Source organism: Papio anubis, chromosome 12 (genome assembly GCF_008728515.1).
Source record: "Papio anubis isolate 15944 chromosome 12, Panubis1.0, whole genome shotgun sequence".
In the NCBI taxonomy this organism is placed as follows: Eukaryota; Metazoa; Chordata; class Mammalia; order Primates; family Cercopithecidae; genus Papio; species Papio anubis.
The window spans coordinates 59,694,406-59,716,014 of NC_044987.1; the positions used below are offsets into that span (position 1 = coordinate 59,694,406).

The following is a 21,609-nucleotide window of genomic DNA, read 5'->3' on the forward strand; positions in this document are numbered from 1 at the left end:
CATTGGCTTTTCTTCAACTCTTGACTGTCGTTTGGCCATCTGATTCTTATCTTGGGAATACATCTCTCTCTCTCTCTTTTTTTTCCCCCCTGCTCTCTGAGTTAACCAATCATTCAGCACTGGATTGGTTTACCACTAGCTCTGTACAATCTCATCAAAACCCAGGGCTTCTGATGCCTTCTGTTATACTTATATTACGTTGATTTTTTTTTTTTTTTTTTGAGACAATGTCTTGTTCTGTCGTCCAGGCTGGAATGCAGTGGTGCCATCATGGTTCACTGCAGCCTTAACCTCACAGATTCCAGTGATCCTCCTGCCTCTGCCTCCCGAGTACAGATGAGTGCCACCATGCCCAGCTAATTTCTGTATTTTTTGTAGAGATGAAGTTTCATCATGTTGCCCAGGCTGGTCTTTAACTCCTGAGCTCAAGCAATCTGCCTGCCTCATCCTCCCAAAGTGCAGGCATGAGCCGTCGCCCCCAGCCTATGTTGCTTTTTTACTTTTCTCTCTTTACAAAACTCGTGTTATCCTATAAAGATTTCCACCAGGATATGTCATTTATTTAATGCTTTCCTGCTCCAAATCTATCCTAGGGCAAAGAAAGCAAAGAATGGGAGAACTACTGCAGCAGAACCACCTTTCCATTAGAGAGGGGTCATTCTTTCTCCTGTAACCTCTGCATCCAGAAAGGGCACTAGCATCAAAGTCCAAGCACCTCTTCCTAGCTCAAGCAGGAGTAACATAGTCAGAGTTGGCCTTTAGGAAGCAACTCGAAGAGTGTGGAGGATGGATTAGAAGAGAGGTTGAGAGAGGGGAGATAATCAATGTTTGGCAGCTACTGCAGTAATCTAGGTGAGAGATGATTAGACCTGAATTGGGCAGTGGGAATGGGATGAAGAGGTAGGGAAACAGTCATTTTGATAGTGGAATTGACAGGACTAAATAACTGATGGTTTGTGGAGATAAGGGAGAAGTTCAAGATGGCTAGATTTGGAGCTTGAGTACCTGGGAGGATGGGACCTTTAACAGAATGAAGGAAATAAGAAGAGCAGTTTTGAAGAGAGGATGGGAGACAGTGACATTAGTTTTGTACATGAGGGATGTAGGGATCTAAGAGGATGTTTCCATCAGGCAGTTGAATATGGAGGGCTGGACTCAGGAGGCCTGGGCTGCAGACAGCAATCTGGGAGCTCCTGAGGGAAGAAAATGTGGACCAGGGCAGCACGCAGACTGAGAAGGGGACTGAGGCCTGAGCCTCACCCCCATGAGGTACACCCACATGGAAGCCCCAAACACTGGAGACTGAGAAGGAGCCAAGGGGCTCGGAAAAAAACAGGAAAGTGTGGTTTTACCAGCCAAGGGGCACAGTTTCAGGAAGGGACATGGAGAGAGAGGATGAGGAGGTAGCACTGACAAGAGGCTGCTCCTTTTGGCAGCTACCACGGTGGCCCTGGTTTCAGTCGCAAAGCTATCTCCATCCTTAGGAGAGAGCTCAGGCCCTCACATCAAATGAACAGTAAGGCAGGTTTCTGAGTAACTCACATTCTCCTCAGTTATCAAGGCATTACAGGATAAGTAAACCAAAGTTTAACATCGTTCAGAATAGCCAATAAAGCCCCTCAGTTCCCACCTCTTTCAGTTCAGTAAACGGAAACTGCAAGGACTTTTTGAGAGTGCGGCTGATGACCGGATATATAAAGAATAATAAATATTAATGAAGTATCCCCTGTGGCCAATCAGGTCTGGGGAGAACTCTCTTTGGGCTCACGGAAGCCTCGCCCCTCATGAATATGTAGATAGCGCTGCCCACCGCGCAATGCCCCGCCCGCCACTCTTCTCCCTCGCAACCGACTCTCCCTTCAAACGGGAAACAAGATGGCGGCTGCAGGTCCGAGTACTCGGGCCTCTTCCGCGGCGGCAGCGGCCGCTCTGAGTCGGCGGGGCCGGCGGGGCCGCTGTGACGAGATGGTGGCAGCTAAGACTGGAGCCCCAGGCCCAGCTTCTGGACCTTCGCTGTTGGTGCTGTCGCCGCCGTTGCTGCAGCCGCCGCTGCCGCCGCGGCCGGAGGAATCGGGCTGCGCCGGGTGCCTAGAGCCCCCGGGGGAAGCGGCGGCCCTGCCGTGCGGCGATTCGCTGTGCCGAGGCTGCTCCCAACGCGCCGCTGACGCGGCGGACCTGGGTTGCCCTCGCTGCCGCGCCCGCGGCCCAGGCTGGGCCCGCCGTCGGGCCCGCGACGACGGCCAGGCCGACGCAGAGGCGCTGGGCGAGCGCGCCCGCCGCAGCCAACCCGAGCGCTGCCGCCCGCGCCGGGACGGGGGCGCGGCTGCCGTGGGGCCCAGGCCAGACCAAGAGCCGCGTGCCGCGCCTGCGGAGCCAGGTGGAGCTTCCCCACTTCCCCTTGGGGTCTGGAGCGAGGCCGAGCGCGCCCCGGCCCGGCCTGGTTAGCGGGTGGAGAGTCCCGGGCCCTACTCGGGCGGGTGTGGAGAGTTCTCGTGGGATTGGAACCCGGGCTCTGCCCAGGTGCAGTGTGTTTGTGAATTTTGAACTTCAGAGTTAAGGACGGGCACGTTGCATGCGGAGGGGCGGTGAGGGCTCCCGGCACCTTACGTAAGTCCGAAGTTTGGAGGGAAACAGAATTGTTGGAACAAGTTAGGGGCAGGTTGGAATTGGTGTGTGGGAGTGGGAGGGGCCTTGGATCAGAGAAGTGCTTCGTTTAATGTTGCATGAAGAGTTTGGGGGTCATATTGCTTGGAGAGATGTGGCTCCTGGCCTTGAATGGGTCAGTGAAGGGTGTGGAGAATCCGGAGTTTAGGGGACAGGTTGAATTTGAGGATGTGAAGGGAGCTTTTCAGACTCGAGAGCAGAGGGGGTTGGGAGCACACATGTGCAGTTGTTTTCATACATCTTGGAAAATGCATGCTTAGCACACAACTTGGCACATAGTGAGGAGGAGTAAGTGACTGCCGTTTATATTGGTAATACTACTACTACTAAGTCCAGTAGTGCCCAACAAAACTGGCTTGGGTTTAAAAGTTTGGGAAACAAAGATTGGGTTGGCAGGGGCTGCTTGGATCTCCTTGGCAGTGTGGGTTTCCTACTGGCTTGCTGGCAATTAAAAGTCTGTTGTAGGACTCTTGCCTTGAACTTCTTTCCATTAACACCAGCAGCTCGGTTCTGAGCTTTTAGATAGAAAAGTGCCCTGTATAAAATAAAACAAGACTGTGTTATAACTTAGGATCCTTTTGGGGACACACCCAGTCAACATCTACAGCCCTGTTTGATAAAAAATGCTTATCTTGAATGAGATTTTCAAGAAACATAAACCAGGAGAGGCCAGATATTTGCACCTTCTGTTTTTGGAATTATTTTCGGCAGGGAAAGAGAGGCATTGCTTGTGTATACAAGTGCAGCGTTTAGAAACCACAGGTTCTAGAATGCACTCTGCTTTGATTTAAGCCTCCAGAGACACCCGTCACTATCCTAGGATATCGGGCTATTTTATTCCTGGGATTGAGGGGGACCTGCATCTTACTTTCTATGTTCCTTGTCACTCCTTTTTTTTTTTTTTTTTGAGACGGAGTCTCGCACTGTCGCCCGGGTTGGAGTGCAGTGGTGCCATCTCAGCTCACTGCAGCCCCTGCCCCCCCCCCCCTGCCTCCCAGGTTCAAGCGATTCTCCTACCTACGCCGTGTAGCTGGGACCACAGGCACGCACCACCACGCCCTGCTAATTTTTGTAATTTTAGTAGAGACGGGGTTTTGCCATGTTGGCTAGACTGGTCTCGAACCCCTGGCCTCAGGTGATCTGCTCACCTCTGCCTCCCAAAGTGTTGGGATTACAGGCGTGAGCCACCGTGCTCAGCCCTCATTATTCCTTTTAAGCTTCACAACATTCCTATGAGATAAGTACTTTTATTTCCATTTTATAGGTGAAACTGAGGTCCAGAGAGGTTGAATAACTTGCGTAAGGATGAAAACCCAATTCTATCCTATTCCTGCTCAAATCAGGGATAAAACTTTCCCCAGATGTCCTTATTTTTGTGGATGTGGTGTGATGGTTTCATATGCTACTTAATTTGCTTTAAATTCTGAGGTTATGGTCACAAGATAAGACAGTATTTCTCTGGTCTCCCTATTAGTACCAGTGATTATATGTCCATGTAGGATAGAATTTTTCTTTTCTTTTTTTTTTTTTTTTCCGAGACAGAGCCTCGCTCTGTCGCCCAGGCTGGAGTGCAGTGGCACGATCTCTGCTCACTGCAAGCTCCGCCTTCCCGGTTCATGCCATTCTCCTGCCTCAGCCTCCCGAGTAGCTGGGACGACAGGCGCCTGCCATCATGCTCAGCTCATTTTTTGTATTTTTAGTAGAGACGGGGTTTCACCGTGTTGGCCGGGATGGTCTCCATCTCCTGACCTTGTGATCCGCCCGTCTCAGCCTCCCAAAGTGGTGGAATTACAGGTGTGAGCCACCACGGCCGGCCCAGAAATTTTCATTTTGATTTCTAAGCTTGGAGACCGTTGTGAAATACCAGTTCTGAATTTGAACCATGAGAGGGAGTTTGGCTTGATGATTTGTGCAAACTTTTTCCCTTGAAAAAGTTTTTGTCATAAAATTTATCAGTGATTAAGGGAAATTATCTAAAATGAGATTTAAAATTAGAATCTATTGAGTCACTTAGTATTCATCAATTACTTTATATGTTTATTGAGGACCAAAATGAAAAATGTTTTTCTTAAATGTTCTTCTTCTTGGATTGTTTTGTGTATACAGTTATATGCTTATTCAGTGGAAGAATTTTAGAATACAAAAATATAGCCAAAAGGCTTAGGAAGTATCTTTTAGCTTCAGTGTGTTGTCTGATCCTCTTGAAGTTATATACAGTATTTTTAAATTAAAAATTTTAATAGGCAGTGCATTCACAGGATTCAAACAAAAATGTAACAAAGTATACAATGAAAAGATTCCCTTTGGCCGGGTGCGGTGGCTCAGGCCTGTAATCCCAGCACTTTTGGAGGCTGAGGTGGGTGGATCACAAGGTCAAGAGATCGAGACCAGTCTGGCCAACATGGTGAAACCCCGTCTCTACTAAAAATACAAAAATTAGCTGGGCATGGTGGCGCGTGCCTGTAGTCCCAGCTACTTCGGAGGCTGTGGCAGGAGAATCTCTTGAACCCGAGAGGCGGAGGTTGTAGTGAGCTGAGATCGCGCCACTGCACTCCAGCCTGGTGACAGAGGGATACTCCGTCTAAAAAAAAAAAAAAAAAAAAAGTTCTGTCTTACGCCCTTATTTCTCACTCCCATCAAAGATTCTTCGGCTGGGCATGGTGGCTCATGCCTGTAAATCTAGCACTTTGGGAGGCTAAGGCGGGCGGATCAGTTGAGGTCAGGAGCTCAAGACCAGTCTGGCTAACATGGTGAAACCCTCTCTCTACTAAAAATACAAACATTAGCCAGTTGCGGTGGTGCACGCCTGTACTTCCAGCTACTGGGGAGGCTGAGGTAGGAGAATCGCTTGAACCTGGGAGGCAGAGACTGCAATGAGCTGACATCAAGCCACTGCACTCCAGCCTGGTGGCAGAGCAAGGCTCTGTCTCAGGAAAAAAAAAAAGATTCTTGTTTGTTCTTCCACAGTTTATGGATCTACATGAAAATTCAAGTACACTTATTTTTTGCCATTTTTATACAAAAGATTGTATATTATACACACTGTTGTGTTAACTTTTTTTTTTTTTTTTTGGTTTAACAGTACATCATCAAAGTCCATAGCAGTAGGTTGTATGGAATTTTACTGAATGGATATAGCATAATTTACTTAACCACCTATTGGTGGACATTTTGGTTGTTTCCTGTCTTTTGCTATTATAAATAATGGTTTATAAATAATTATGTAAATGCATATGTACATTTTTATGGAGAAGTCACCAGTAGCTTTCACCACAATCTGAACCATTGTTTTAATCTACATCTCTCATTCTACAGAAGAGAAAACTGAGGCCCAGAACAGATAAGAGAGTAAGGGTTTACATGAGTTAGTAGTAGATTAAAAAAAGGGTCAACAGAAACAGCCTAGTTCACAGTGAAATGTTCATAATAGCTTTAATAAAGAAAACTAATAATACCAGTTTTATAAATATTTACAATGTACTTTTATGAGTGGAAACAGCAACAGAATTACTAGGTTGGCACAAAACTAATTATGGTTTTTGCCATGACTTTCAATGGCAAAAACCAAAATTACTTTTGTACCAGCCTAATAGCAATTTTAGTAATATTCGGAGATAATATTGCTTAGTTGTACTCTCATCACATAGTTGGATCAATTGATAAAGGAAATGTCAGGCCTGCTGGAAATGAAATTTTGTAGTAAATGCACTGGTATTTAAGTGAAGTTCTTAATTTTTTTTTTTTCTTTTGTTGAAGTCCAGTGCCTTTTAGGAATTGCTTTGTCTGGAAAAAGTGTAAAGAGTGTGCTTTGTTGAAAATTTTGGTTGCGCTTGTGACATTTTTGTTCTTTGCCAGCCTTTTTGGCAAACTTTAAGGTTCAGAACCTTAATGACCCCTGTGTATGTGTTTTATTTAATTCTTCTATGCATTGACAGTTTGCTTTTGGATATAGTATCAGTTCTTTGTGAAACTGTGTGTGTAAGGGCTACATCAATGATCATTTCAAAATGAACTCAGACTTCAACTTCATATTATTTGAGGATCTACAACTCATTGTATATATTGACATATTAAATATTTGGACCATTTTGAGCAATATTCAGGAATTGTGTAATAAGTGCCTACTCTGTGCCAGGTCTTTGGGAAACATTAGTGAATGAAATATTAAACATCTCTCTCTCATGGAGCTTATATTCTAAATTTAGAGACATTTCTTATCTGTTGATTTAAAAAGCATACCATACAGGCTTACATAGGTAGATTTTGAACTGTACATCGCAGCCACACTTAAGTTTCATTTAAAAATGATTAATGGATTTTAAGAATTCATTTAGTCTGTTTAAAATCAAGTATGATTATTCCAAATCATACTGCTTTTGAATTTGAAACCAAGACCTTTTTACTTTTTTGGATTCTTTTTCTTCTGCTGTGGGTAATGACTGAAGAAAAACTAGACAAAGGCTGGTGAATCTTTTAAATTGGCAGTTTAAATTTTTTTCTCTTCGTGGTGTTGAAAGTGCTTTTCAGAAATTGAATAGATAGGCCAGGCGCGGTGGCTCACATCTGTAATCCCAGCGCTTTGGGAGGCAGAGGTGGGCGGGTCACTTGTGGCCAGGGGTTTGAGACCAGCCTGGCCAACATGGGGAAACCCCGTCTATGCTAAAAATACAAAAATTAGCCAGGCGTGGTGGTGCATGCTTATAGTCCCAGCTACTGGGGAGGCTGAGGCAGGGATGCGGAGGTTGCAGTGAGCTGAGATTGCGCCACTGCACTCCAGCCTGGGCGACAGAGCGAGACTCTCTCTGAAAAACAAACAAAACATGAAAATTGAATAGATAAAAAACAATTGGATAGTGCCTCACTTATCCCTTCTCATCCCATCTCAACTTCCCTGTTCACTTAGGGTTAACATTTCTGCATTTAAAAAATGTCCCCTTTCTGTGAAAAGCAAGTAGTTCTGGTTTATTACTCAGTTGACAGACAATGTTTGCTATGTGTGCAGCCTAAATTACATTTAGGACTAATGAATAATGAAACCATGTGATTGTAGTGCAAGAGGACAGGAATTCCCTAGTCTGTAAGGATTTGTTTAAAATATGTAAAATGACTCATTTCTTTATCCTTAATGACACATATCCGAGAATTTGAGAGTATCCTTATGTGTTATACCAGTGCAGGAAACATTTGCCCTGTGCTAAGATGTTTTTTAAAGCTCTTGAGATTACATGCAGCTTTACCAACTAAACATTATTACTATTGAAGAATAGCTCCAACTTACAGAATTCAGGATTGAACAGCAGGAATTTAGGAGGTATTTGTTATTCACCAGATGAGAAAGGAGGGGATGTCCATTCCAGGTAGAAGAGCCTGCATGTAGAAAGGCTTGAAGGTGCTTGGGATGTTCAGGGATTGGCAAAAAGCTAAATATAGGTGGAGTGTGGACTGGAGTGGGGAAGTAGAGAAGAGACTGAAAAAGTTAGATCATGAAGGCCATTGTGTATTAGGGTAAAATAATTTTGGACTTTATCCTATAAAACTCTTCAAGATTTTTAAGTGGTGGAATGACATCATAATGTGCTTTAGAAAGACAATATATATTGGTTGGAAGAGGAAAGATGTGAGTAGAAACTGGAGGCCGGAAGTCGTTAAGGGACTGTTTTAGTAGTTTAGGCAAGAGATGAAGAGGGCCTGGACTAAAGCATTGGCTGTGGCATTAACTTCAGTCATTCATTCATTTAGTAACCATTTCAGGGTCTTCTGTGTGCTAGGCCTAGGCACTGGAGCTGCAAATAGAGGAGGTAAAGCATGGTTCTGTCCCAAAGTGTAGTTGGGAAGATTGGGATGTAAATATGCAACTGAAATGTGGTATGGTAAGTATTATAATAGCTGTTATGCAAGATATAATTGTAGAAGGCAATATAGTATATATTAATAGAGCAGGCTAATAAAGGAAAATCTGGAGACAGACTACCTGGGTGCAAATTCTAGCTTTGCTATTTATAGCTGTATGTTATTGAACAATCTCTGTCTTAGTTTCTTCATTTGGAAAATGGGAATAGTAATAGTATTAAAATCATAAGGTTGTTGTTAAAGACTAAATGAATTATTACAATGCTTGGCATATAAAGAGCTCGCTCAACAAATGTAAGGTATTTTCACAAAGAAGATAATCTAGTTTGGATGGGTCAGGAATGGCTTCAGTAAATGCCAGACATTTGACCATGAGTATTCATTAGGTGGATGACATCAGAATAAAGATGAGAGAGGGAAATCAGTACATTTAAAGGCATAGGAGCATGAAACAAGGAGCGTTCTGGGGATTGTAAGCAGAAATGGTTAGAATATAGAGTGCATATGGGAGAGTGGAAGCACGTGGGACTGCAGAAATGGGCAGTTGCTGAATAATAGTGGACTTTGAGTGCAATGCTAAGGAATGAGGATAGACTGAGGAGTTTCAAAGAGGAATTCATCTTTGAACTTTAGAGAGATCACTCCCATGGAAGTGTTGTAGCAAATGGATTGGAGAGCCCAAATTCTCTTTTTAGCAAGATGGCTAAAACTCCTGACACAAATACGCAGAAAAGCTGCATAATAAAGAATGACAGTTCTTTTAAATGCATTCTTGCATATATAGGAAAGATACGAAAATCTCCAGTTTCCAAAAACAAAAATGGATCTACAAACCAAAACTGTAAGCCCTTGACCCTGTGCTATATTGCCCTGGAGCAGAGTGAGGAGTGTGGAGAAGGGTTATTTCAGGTGTCCTCTTCCTAGCAGGTTGAGTTTTAACCATATGCAAAAAGGAACCAGAATGAAAATTTTTGCATAAAGCTGAGATTTTTTATGTGCTGCACTCTAGGTGAAAGGGTGGGCTAGAAAAATAATCTTCCCTATTACACAAGGAGACGGCAAGAAATCTTGTCTTGATTTGCTTGAGCTCTATGAAAAGAGAAAATGAAAAAAGTTTGCCTGGGAAATTGAAGCACAAGATATATACTTTGCTTACATTTGGGAACTGGGTTTATATTATATGGCTCAGAAATTAATATAAAAACAGACTTCAAGCTAGTGATACATCCATCTGGGTCACCTGGAGACAGGAAAAACAAGACTTTGAGAGGCACATCCATACCTTAGACCACAAGGGATTCCTACAGAAGAAATAAGCCCAACTGAAGATGAACTTACGATTAAGAATGACGACACATGAGGAAATGGCTTTGTACCACAAATGAGAGTCAGCAGAAGGAGCAAGCAGGAGGATTATAGCTCCAAGAACTGGGATAAGAGAGTGACAATTTGAGAGATAATTTAAATTAGCATATTTTAAGTGGCTAAAGACTTTAAAGAATTGACATCCCAAGAAATGAATAAAGCATTATGAAACAGGCACATTTGAAAAAGAATGAAACATAGTGAAAAATATAGTCATTGAGGTTAAAAATCTCATAAATAAGTGAAACAATAGTTTACACAGATGAAGAGAGATTAGTAAGGTGGGACATAGACATGAGGAAATTCTCAAGAATACAAATAAATAAAGGAAAATTTGAAAGAAGGTGAAGAAAAATGAGAAGAACAAATCAAGAAGATCCAACATGTAATAGTACTTCCAGGAGGAAAAAAAAAAATGTGGAGGAGGTGTGGAATTTGAAGAGAAGATGATTTGATAATTTTTTAGAATTAGTAAAAAGTCCTGAATCCTTAGGTTCGAGTCTCATGAGGCCCTAGCAAGAGGTTTTTTGTTTTTGTTTTGAGACAAGGTCTTGCTCTGTAGCTCAGGCGTGAGTACAGTGGTGTGGTCATAGCTTGCTGCAGCCTTGACCTCCCAGGCTCAAGTGATCCTCCCACCTTGGCCTCCCAAAGTGTTGACTTTACAGGCGTGAGCCACTGCACCTGTAAGAATTAACAACAGAAAAGCAGCAACAAAACCCCACAACTAAACACATTGCAGTGAAACTTCAGAACACCAAAGACTATTAAGTATAACCAAAAAGAAAAGACAAAGGAGCAGTAATCAGACTGAAAGCGTATATCTTTTAAGCTATCAGAGAGACCAGAAGAAAATTGAGTAATATCTTCAGCCTTGAGAGAGATCTGAATTTCATATTCAGGTAAGTTATAAGAGTAAGGGCGCTGGGCGCGGTAGCGCACACCTGTAGTCCCAGCACTTTGGGAGGCTGAGGTGGGCGGATCGCCTCAGGTCAGGAGTTCAAGACCAGCCTGACATGTTGAAACCCTGTCTCTACTAAATACAAAAAATTAGCCGGGCATGGTGGCGCATGCCTGTAATCACTGGGAGGCTGAGGCAGGAGAATTGCTTGAACCCAGGACACGGTGAGCTGAAATCACACCACTGCACTCCAGCCTGGGCAACCATGAGCAAAACTCCATCTCAAAAAAAAAAAAAAAAAAAAAGTAAGGGCAAAATAGAAATATTTTCAGACAGGAAAAAGAGAATTTACCACACTTTCTAAAAGTACTATTATAAACCTAAAGCATATAGTGCAGGAAGAAAAATGTAACTTAGGGGAGAAAATAGGATATAAGAAGTTGTGGTGAAGAAAGAAGTCGGTAGGTAGTCTAAGCTAGTGTTGACTGTATAAAACAAAATGATTATGACTGATGTGTAGGGGCTAAAACCAAGGCAAAACTAAAATACTGGGCAAGGATAAAATGTAAGCGGGGAGAAAAGTGATTCTCATAACAGATTTTAAAAATTCTATCTATACATAACGTAGTTCAATAAGAAGATAGAGATATTGATCAACTTTAGGCTTTAAGTCAGATGCACATTAAACATTTACAGGTAGACTGGACGCGGTGGCTCATCCTAATCTCATCACTTTGGGAGGCCGAGGTGGGAGGATCATTTGAGTCCGGGAGTTTGAGACCAACCTGGGCAAAAAAATGAGACCCTGTCTCTCATTTAGCCAGATGATAAATCAAGTTAGCCAGATGTGGTGGTATGCGCCTATGGTCCCAGCAATACAGGAGGCTGAGGCAGGAGAATTGCTTGAGCCCAGGAGGTCGAGGCTGCAGTGAGCTGTGTTCGTGTCACTGCACTCCAACCTAGGTGACAGAGAGAGATCCTGTCTCAAAACGAATGGGGTTAATCCTGAAAAGAAATACAATATATAGCTTGACCTACTACACATATATAGAACCATACACCTCCTAGATTAGAGAACATGCATTCTTTTTAAACAAATATGCAACATTTATGTAATTTTTCCTAGATTCATTTAGGCACAAAGGAAGTTTTGACAAATATGAGAGATACATAAACCATCTTATCTGACTGTAGTATAATAAAATTAGAAATTAATAATGAAAAGATAACCAATTCCCCCTCCAATTCATGTTTGGAAATTGAAAAAAAAAAAATTTAAATAACATCAGTAAAGAACAAAACCAGCCGGGCGTGGTGGCTCACGCCTGCAATCCCAGCACTTTGGGAGGCTGAGGCTGGTGGATCATCTGAGGTCAGGAATTTCAGACCAGCCTGGTCAACATGGTGAAACCCCGTCTCTACTAAAAATACACAAAATTAGCCAAGTGTGGTGGCGGGTGCCTGTAATCCCAGCTACTTGGGAGGCTGAGGCAGGAGAATTGCTTGAACCTAGAATATGGAGGTTATAGTGAGCTGAGACCGCACCATTGCACTCCAGCCTGGGCAACAACTCCGGCCTGGGCAATGTCTCAAAAAAAAAAAAAAAAAAAAGAACAAAATCAAAGGATCAACTGAAGAAGTTAAAAAAGTAACAGCAGATTAAACCCAAAGGAAGTAGAAGATAGGAAAGAATAAAGAGCAGAAATTAATGGAATAGAAAACAAAAGAATTAGCAAGGCCAAAATCTAATTCATTGAAAAGATTAAGATCTATAACCCTAACCGCTGGCAATATTGATCAAAGAAAAGGCATAAATGTTAGGAATGAAAAAGGGAATACAACTACAGATATAATGAAGATTTTAAAAAACCTATAAATATAGAATATGGAAAACTTTCTGCCCATGAATTTGAAAAATTGGATAAAATAGTTTTGTGGAAAAGTATAACATCACAGCTGACTCAAGAATATATAGAAAATAGGACTAGAAACGTAACTAACTAGCAAAGAGTAAAATCTGCCCGCTAAGTAATACCACCATGTGGACACAATGAACCAAATGCAGAACATGGGGAAACTAAGGGACAAATGACCCACTTTCTTACACAAATAAATTACAGAAAAAAAGCAATAGAGGGGCGACCCATGGATTAAAAGATACAACCAGTTTAAGTGTATGAACTTACTTGGGTCCTGATTTGAAAAACTGTATGAAAACATTTGATGAGAATTTGAATGCCAGCTGGATATTTGTTGGTTAATTAAAGACTTACATTTTTAGTGTGACAGTAGTTTTCTGGTTATATATTTTAAAATAATCATTCTCTTAGATGTTAAAAATGTTTATAGCTAAGATGATATGATGTCTGGGATTTGCTTCAAAATAACTTCAAATTTGTTCCAGGAGATAGGGAGCAGGTATTGATTGGGGGAGGACAGAAAATAAGATTGCTAATGATTGATGGCTGAAGCTGGATGATTTGTAGTAGTTCATTTTACTGGTTTCTCTAATAATATATTTGAAACTTTTCCATAAAAAAAGCAAGAAGAAATACTGTCCATTGAAGAAGAAGTACCAGGCACAGATGATTACCCAAATATGGAAGGATGGATGGTTCCAGGGAATAAATAAAATGTTTCCAGACTTGTTTTGGGGGCTTTTACAACTTGATAACAAATTCACACAAGAACTGTATGAAAAAGGAAAAGTACAGGCAACTCTCATGAACAGAGATTTTTTTTTTTTATTATTTTTTATCTTTTTATTTCTTTTTTTTTCTATTTTTTTGTGGAGATTGGGGTCTCACTGTGTTGCTCAGGCTGGTCTTAACTTCTGACCTCAAGCGATCCTCCTGCCTCTGCTTCCCAAAGTGCTGGGATTACAGGTGTGAATCACCACACCTGGCATGAACACAGATTTTTAACATCTCAGGTGAAACATAGACTGAATCTAGTAGTATATTTCTAGAAAATCACAACCAAGTAGCAGTTATTTGAAGAATAGGAGTTTGGCTTAACATTAAGAATCTAATGTAATTCACCATATTAACAAACTAAAGGAGAGTAAAACTATATGGTCATTGCAATAGATGGCTCAAAATAGCATTTGACAAAATTTATCATTCATTATTTTTAAAAAACTAGAACTTGTGGAATAGGAGAAAGAAACTTTCTTTTTTTATTTTTTATTCTTTTGAGACAGTCTTACTCTGTTGCCCAGGCTGGAGTTCAGTGGCGTGATTTTGGCTCACTGCAACCTCCACCTGCCAGGTTCAATCAAGCCTCCTGAGTAGCTGGGACTACAGGCATGAGCCACCACATCTGGCTAATTCTTTTTTATTTTTATTTTTATTTTTATTTTTAATTTTTATTTTTTTTTTGAGACGGAGTCTCGCTCTGTCCCCCAGGCTGGAGTGCAGTGGCACAATCTCGGCTCACTGCAACCTGCACCTCCCGGGTTCACGCCATTCTCCTGCCTCAGCCTCCCGAGTAGCTTGGACTACAGGTGCCCACCACCATGCCCGGTCAATTTTTTGTATTTTTTTTTTTTTTTTAGTAGAGGCAGGGTTTTACCATGTTAGCCAGGATGGTCTCAATCTCCTGACCCTGTGATCTGCCCTTCTCGGCCTCCCAATTCTTTTTTATTTTTTAAAAATAGAGATGGGGTTTCGCAATGTTGCCAGGGCAGGTCTTGATCTCCTGTCTTCAGTGTATCCCCCTGCCTTGGCCTGTCCAGAGTGTTGAGATTACAAGTGTGAGCCACTGTACCCAGCCACTGTCTTTGCTTTTAAAGTGGAATTTATTAATAAGGATGATTAGTGGCCAAGAATAGTCAAGACCATTTTGAAGAACATGATGGGTGGATTTGCTTTCTCAAATATCAAGCTGTTTAAAGCCATATTAATTAAGACAGTGAGGTATTAGTATCAGGGTGGTTGAATAACTGATTTTAAAATTAAAGAGCATAGAAACATGCCCTCATATGTTTAAATTTGGTGGATAATGAGTGGCCATTACAAGTCACTGGGGTAAAGGTGTCATTTTTACTTGACATGGTTAGTTAGCTAACCTCACAGAAAACAAGAAAAAAAATAGATCTTTAGCACCATATACAAAAAATTATTTGTAGAACCAGGCAGGGTGGCTCACGCCTGTAATCCCAGCACTTCGGGAGGCTGAGGTGGGTGGATCACTCAAGGTCAGGAGTTTACGACCAGCCTGGCCAACATGGTGAAACCCTGTCTCTGTTAAAAATACAAAAATTAGCCAGGCGTGGTGGCGCATGCCTGTAGTCCCAGCTACTCAGGAGGTACAGGCAGGAGATTTGCTTTAACCTGGGAAGCAGAGGCTATAATGAGCTGAGATCATGCCACTGCACTCCAGCCTGGGTGACAGAGCTGGACTCTGTCTCAAAAAAAAAAAAAAAAAAAGTTGTAAATGGATTAAAAGTCAAACTGTGAAAGTTAGAAAATGCTAGGAGTATCTCTATGAAAATAGAGTAGAGAAGGACTTTCAAACAAACACAAAACGTAAAGACTGATAATATGACCACATTAAAATTAAAAATTGGGCCGGGCATGGTGGCTCTTGCCTATAATCCCAGCACTTTGGGAGGTTGAGGTGGGAGGATTGCTTGAGCCGGGAGTTCAACACCAGCCTAGGCAACATGGGGAGACTTTGTCTCTACAAAAAATATAAAAATGTAGGCAGGCGTCGTGGGGCGTGCCTGTAGACCTAGCTATTCAGGAGGCTGAGGTGGAAGGATACTTTGAGTCCAGAAGTTTCAGGCTGCAGTGAGCACTCTAACCTGGGTGACAGAAGCGACACCCTGCCTCAAAAGAAACAGAAAACAACAAACACACCAGAAACAGAAAAAGAGATTAAGAAGACCAACCAGAGGCTGGGAGAAGATATTTGCAGTGAAATAACTGACAAAAGATTGATATCCAACATATATGAACTACAAATCACTAAGACAGATACCTTATTAGAAAAATGGTGAGAAGAGTTGAATAGGCATTTCATAGAAGGAAACTGAAAGGCCAGTAAACATCTGGAATGATACACAACATCATTAGTAATCAGGGAAATGCAAATTAAACCAGTGATGCGATGCCATCAGACTGCTATAATTTGTAATTGATTAATTATAATTAATGAGCACGTATATACTGCTGGAGGAGTATAAGTTGCCATGCAACCATGTTGGAGAGCAGTTTGGCTATATCTAGTAAGGTTGAAGAGAGAGATTCCTTGCTATGCAGAGATTCCATTAATAGGTGTGTGCCATAGTGAAGCTCTTGTGTACATATGCACACACACAATGATGCTCACATTACAGCACTGTAGTACTGGAAAATGTAGTAACAGTTGTCTTTGATAGGAGAAGGGATAAATTAGTTTCTACAGCTGTTACAATGAATGAACTGGGTATATATCAACATGGATAAATCTGGAAAAATATTTGCAAAAGGAAAAGTTGCAAAAGAATATGTATCCTTTGATGCCATTTATGTAAGTGCAAAAGATAGGAGACATTTCAATAGGTTGAGTGAGAAATGAAGAAACAATCAGCCAATATAGACTAGACTCTCCCTGTACCCCCAACAAGGTCTCCCTCTGTCATCCAGGCTGGAGTTCAGTGGTGAAATCATGGTGCACTACAGCCTCTACTTTTCAGGCTCAATCGATCCTCCCACCTCCAAAGTAGCTGGGACTATAGGCATGTGCCACCACGCCCGGCTAATTTTTTGTGTTTTTAGTACTATGCAGGGTCTCACCATGTTGCCTAGGCTGGTCTTGAACTCCTGGGTTCAAGCAATCCTCCTGCCTCAGTCTCTCAAAGTGCTGGGATTACAGGTGTGAGCCACCATGCCTGGCTTTAGACTACTGTTTCACAGTTTGATAATGAAAGGAAGGAAATAGAGTGCATGAAAAAGGGAAAGTACAATTGTAAGAACCAAGAGCAGAACAGATTTTACTCAGAATTTGAATTCAGGGTACTCTTGGAGAGCCCATTCCTGGGCTTTGGGCAGAACTTGAGAATCTAAGCAATAGCCATCATATTTCTTTTTTTGATGTATACTGCAGGAACAGAAAGCTGCCAGTTTGCTTATAAATTGCCACTAGCTTTTCCAGGGACTGGAAATATTTGTCTCATCTTGGTAGAAAGCAGGTTATGGATATAAGAATTATAGTTCATAGGAGAAGGTAGAGGCCAGGCTTAGTATTACTGAAGCCATTTGTTCATTTTAGCTGTAGATATGAAAGATATCCCCCAAATTGTTAAATTATGGGGATACATGGTTACTGACATCTAAACATATCTACCAGTAGCTCTTCATTTTTTCAAAATAACTGATGGCAGTTCCTCTGTGAATAATCTACATGAATATGTTTATTTCCTGTGTTACACAGTACCTTGCATACATATAGCTTCTTGGCTAGTGTGTTTTCATTAAACGACTAGGAATAACAGAGTTCTATAATAAATCAATTAAATCAGTACACTTTAATCTTACAACCGCAGGTTTCTCTTACCCATTATTTCTTCTTTCATTATTGAACTCCTGGGTTCAAGCAATCCTCCTGCCTCAGTCTCTCAAAGTGCTGGGATTACAGGTGTGAGCCACCATGCCCAGCCTCCATGTGCATTTTTGATACTTAGTCATACTAACATATAAGGTAACTTGTTGGGGAAATACTAGTTGTAGTAATTTTTTTTGCCATCACTTAAAGTAGATTTGGGCTAGTTTTGTATAGTCTTGGGCTTGGCTTGCTTTTGAGTCTTTGGCTCTGTCTACTACAGATTGAATATCCCTAACTGAAAATCTGAAATCCAAAATGTGCCAAAATCTGAAACTGTACGTGCTGACATGACAAGTGGAAAATTCTACATGTAAGTACTTAACACAGACTTTGTTTCATGCACAAAACGATTTTAATTATTAGCTGGTCACAGTGGCTTGTGCCTGTAATCCCGGCTACTCTGGAGGCTGAGGTGGGATGATCACTTGAGGCCAGGAGTTCAAGACCAGCCTGGGCAATATAAGGAGACCCTTGTCTCTATAAAAGTAAAAAAAAATTAGCCAGGTGTGTTGGTGCACGCCTGTAGTTCCAGCTACTCAGGAGGCTGAGGTGGGAGGATTGCTTGAGCCCAGGAGTTTGGGGCTGCAGAGAGCTATGATTGCATCACCATACTCTAACCTGGGTGACAGGGCAAGACTTTGTCTTTATAAAAAAAAATATATATATACAAAATTACCTCCAGGCTATGTATATAAGGTATATATGGAACATAAATGGGCTGGGCGTGGTGGCTCATGCCTATGATCCCAATACTTTGGGAGGCCGAGGTAGGAGAATTGCTTGAGGCCAGGGGTTCAAGACCAGCTTGGGCAACATCAAGACCTTCTCTCTACAAAATAATTTAAAACAAGAAAACATAAATCAATTTCGTATTTAGACTTGGTTTCTATCCTTAAGAAAACTCATTACATATATACAAATATTAAAAAATCCAAAGAGGCCGGGCGCAGTGGCTCAAGCCTGTAATCCCAGCACTTTGGGAGGCCGAGACGGGCGGATCACGAGGTCAGGAGATCGAGACCATCCTGGCTAACACAGTGAAACCCCGTCTCTACTAAAAAATACAAAAAACTAGCCGGGCGAGGTGGCGGGCGCCTGTAGTCCCAGCTACTCGGGAGGCTGAGGCAGGAGAATGGCGTGAACCCGGGAGGCGGAGCTTGCAGTGAGCCGAGATCCGGCCACTGCACTCCAGCCTGGGCGACAGAGCAAGACTCCGCCTCAAAAAAAAAAAAAAAAAATCCAAAGAAAGTCCAAAACACTGATGGTCCCCAACATTTGAGATAAGGGATACTCATTCTGTATTCAGCATTGTGGAAAATGCTTCTGTAATGTATAAACTAGTCTGGAAAATAGAAAGTTTTAACTTTCTTGATGTAATTTGAATTAGTTCTATGAATGATTCCTTTGCCTGATCTAAGGGAAAAATGGGTCTTAAAAAAAAAAATCACTTTTATTTATGCAGGTCATGTGTTTTAGGGAAGGGCAATGAATTTGAAATCAGAAAATCTGGATTTGAATCTCAGTTCTGCCAGTTTTTCTCATTGACCCTGACAAAGCTGCTTAATTAACATCCTTCAGAGGTTTCAGTTTTCTGGTCTGTAAAAAGTAAACACTACAACCACACAGGGTTATTGTAAAGCTTAAATAAGAGTATGTGTGGAAACCCCTAGCACAGTACTTGGCACTTAATCCTTCAGTAAATGTTAATTTACTACGGATGCTGTGTTTTTTGTTTTTTGTTTTAAACTTTATGTATTGAGCTGTGCTGGGCCCTATACTGTGAACCTCTTTTTTGCCCTATGAGTTGCATAGCCAACTGCCTGGTTTAAATTCTGCTCCCTCAGTTACTTAGCTAATTTTTTGACTTTGAGTAGAACATTTAGCTTTTCTGAGCCTCAGCTTCCATATTTGTAAGTGGAGATAACAATGGTAACAGCCTCAAAGGATTGTCGTAAGGTTTAAATAGGATAATCAATATTAAGTGTTTCATAGTGATATTTAAACAGTAAAATCAGATTAATGGGATAAGATTAGCATTTTTTTTAAAGGAATAGAATAGATATTAGCATAATGAACCATTTGTTTCAGTTTCACATGTACTGGGGATTGATGTAAAATGTATTTCTTATTGTGGATTGTATTAAAAGTTTCAAAGCTATTAGTTAGGTACTAATAGTCCATAGTATGTCATCAATAAATGTTAGTAACAATAGAAATATTTAATCTGTAATGGAGATGTACTGTCAAAATAGATACATATTGGTTTGAGAATCCAGTCATACAAATATTTTATCACATTTGCTAGTGAAAAAGTACTTGTTTTTTGTACTTTCTAAGAACTTAAACTGAGCTTTTGGTGACTAGGAGATTTGGCCTGAAATGCCGAGACCTGGGGTAGGATTTGGGGAGGATGGCCTAAATTTCCATGGTGCTGCAGTATCTGGCAAGTAGTAGGTTCATAAATATTTGTGTAATAAATGACTTTATTGTAGCCTCAATTCAGAATTTCTCAACTAGTCAATCTTTAACGCCAACCTGATCAATTCATTGACTGAGATTTACTGTTGTGTTGCATTTCTTTCTCTAATACCTCTCTAAAGCCTCTCATATGTGTTTATCAGCTTAGATGGTTTGATTATAGCACTTAGGATAATATAAAATAAGATGATAATTGTATAGTATAAGCTAAATATGAATGAAAGGAGGAAGAAAGATGGTCATTTGTGCAAATGCACCACCAGGCCAGTTTTCTTTGTGAGCTTACCTGGATGTTTCACCTACTGAATCCCAGGCACAATAATATGCTTACATGTTTACTTTTCTGATGAAGTCAGAAGGGTTGTAAAATGCCTGCAGGAGAGAGAAAATTTTTCACTAAATACTTCAGTATAAAAACATTTTGCATCCTAAATAGCATTCTGGAAAGGACACAGGATTGGAAGTTAGTGGATCTGAGTTTGCATACTGGTTCTACTACTTAGTAGCTGTGTGGCTTTGGGCAAGCCTCTTAAATTCTGTGCCTAAATTTCTTCTTTTTTAGTATGAGGATAATGGGAGTTATTTTGCAGAGTTGTGAGGATTAAATGAAATGATATGTGTAAAGTGCTTATAGAAAGTAAATACCTGATAAATGTTAACTGTTATTATATGCAGTCATTCATTTTGTACACCCTCAGGGAGCACATACCACATATTTGCGCCAAGCGCTCTGCCAGGTGCTAGGGATACAAAGATGAGTAAGACACAAACCTCTGTGAAAGAATGTTAAGCTAAAGCTGTCCAGGTGCAGTGGCTCATGCCTGTAATCCCAGCACTTTGGGAGGCCGAGGCAGGCAGATCACTTGAGGCCAGGAGTTCGAGACCAGCCTGGCCAACATGGTGAAACCCTGTCTCTGCTAAAAACACACACACACACAAATTAGCCAGGCATGGTGGCACACGCCTGTAATTCTGGCTACTCAGGAGGCTGAGGCAGCAGGATCGCTTGAACCCAGGAGGTTGAGGCTGCAGTGAGCCGAGATGACACCACTGCACTCCAGCCTGGATGACAGTGAGACCCTGTTTCAGGAAAAAAAAAAAAAAAAAGGCTGAAGCTGAGCCAATTTATCCCAGATTGATAAATAAGGCTAGTATTAGATATTTTAATTTTAAAGATCCCTAGTTTTTAGGCTAAGTAAAGATTCTGTTTGTATATCAGATTCAACTTATTCATGGAACTCTTTTGTGCTTATATTGTATATGTACCCTGGGGTACCTTGGAAGTCTTTCTTGGTGACTTCGACTTTATTAAGAGCAGTTTTGGTAATGTGGTAGGACAAAGAAAAGGCCCTAATAGAGTAGGTTACGGTGAGCATTAGAAATGAGAAAGCAAGGCTGGGTGCAGTGGCTCACGCCTGTAATCCTAGCACTTTGGGAGGCCAAGGCGGGCGGATCACTTGAGGTCAGGAGTTTGAGACCAGCCTGGCCAACATGGTGAAACCCCGTCTCTACTAAAAATACAAAAAAAATTAGCCAGGCATGGCGATACAATCCTGTCTACTTGAGAGGCTGAAGTGGGAGGATTGCTTGAACCTGGGAGGCAGAGGTTGCAGTGAGCCGACAGAGGGAGATTCCATCTCAAGACTGGGTGACAGAGACTGGACGACAGAGCGAGACTCCATCTCAAACAAAAAAGAAATGAGAAAGCAGAAACAGTGAATATAATATTTAGACAATTCTTTGGAAGAATTTGCAGTAATGGGGGC

General features: G+C 41.5%; 1 protein-coding gene across 1 annotated transcript in view; it reads left to right on the forward strand.

Annotated features, from left to right (window-relative positions):
• Positions 1–1,531: 1,531 nt before the first annotated feature.
• RNF169 (ring finger protein 169) overlaps positions 1,532–21,609 on the forward strand; it is a 96,162-nt gene continuing 76,084 nt past the window's right edge. The window contains exon 1 of the mRNA XM_003919477.5: positions 1,532–2,377. Within this exon, the coding sequence (XP_003919526.2) occupies positions 1,876–2,377 (502 nt within the window). The 5' untranslated portion in view covers positions 1,532–1,875. The remainder of the gene's footprint in view (positions 2,378–21,609) is intronic.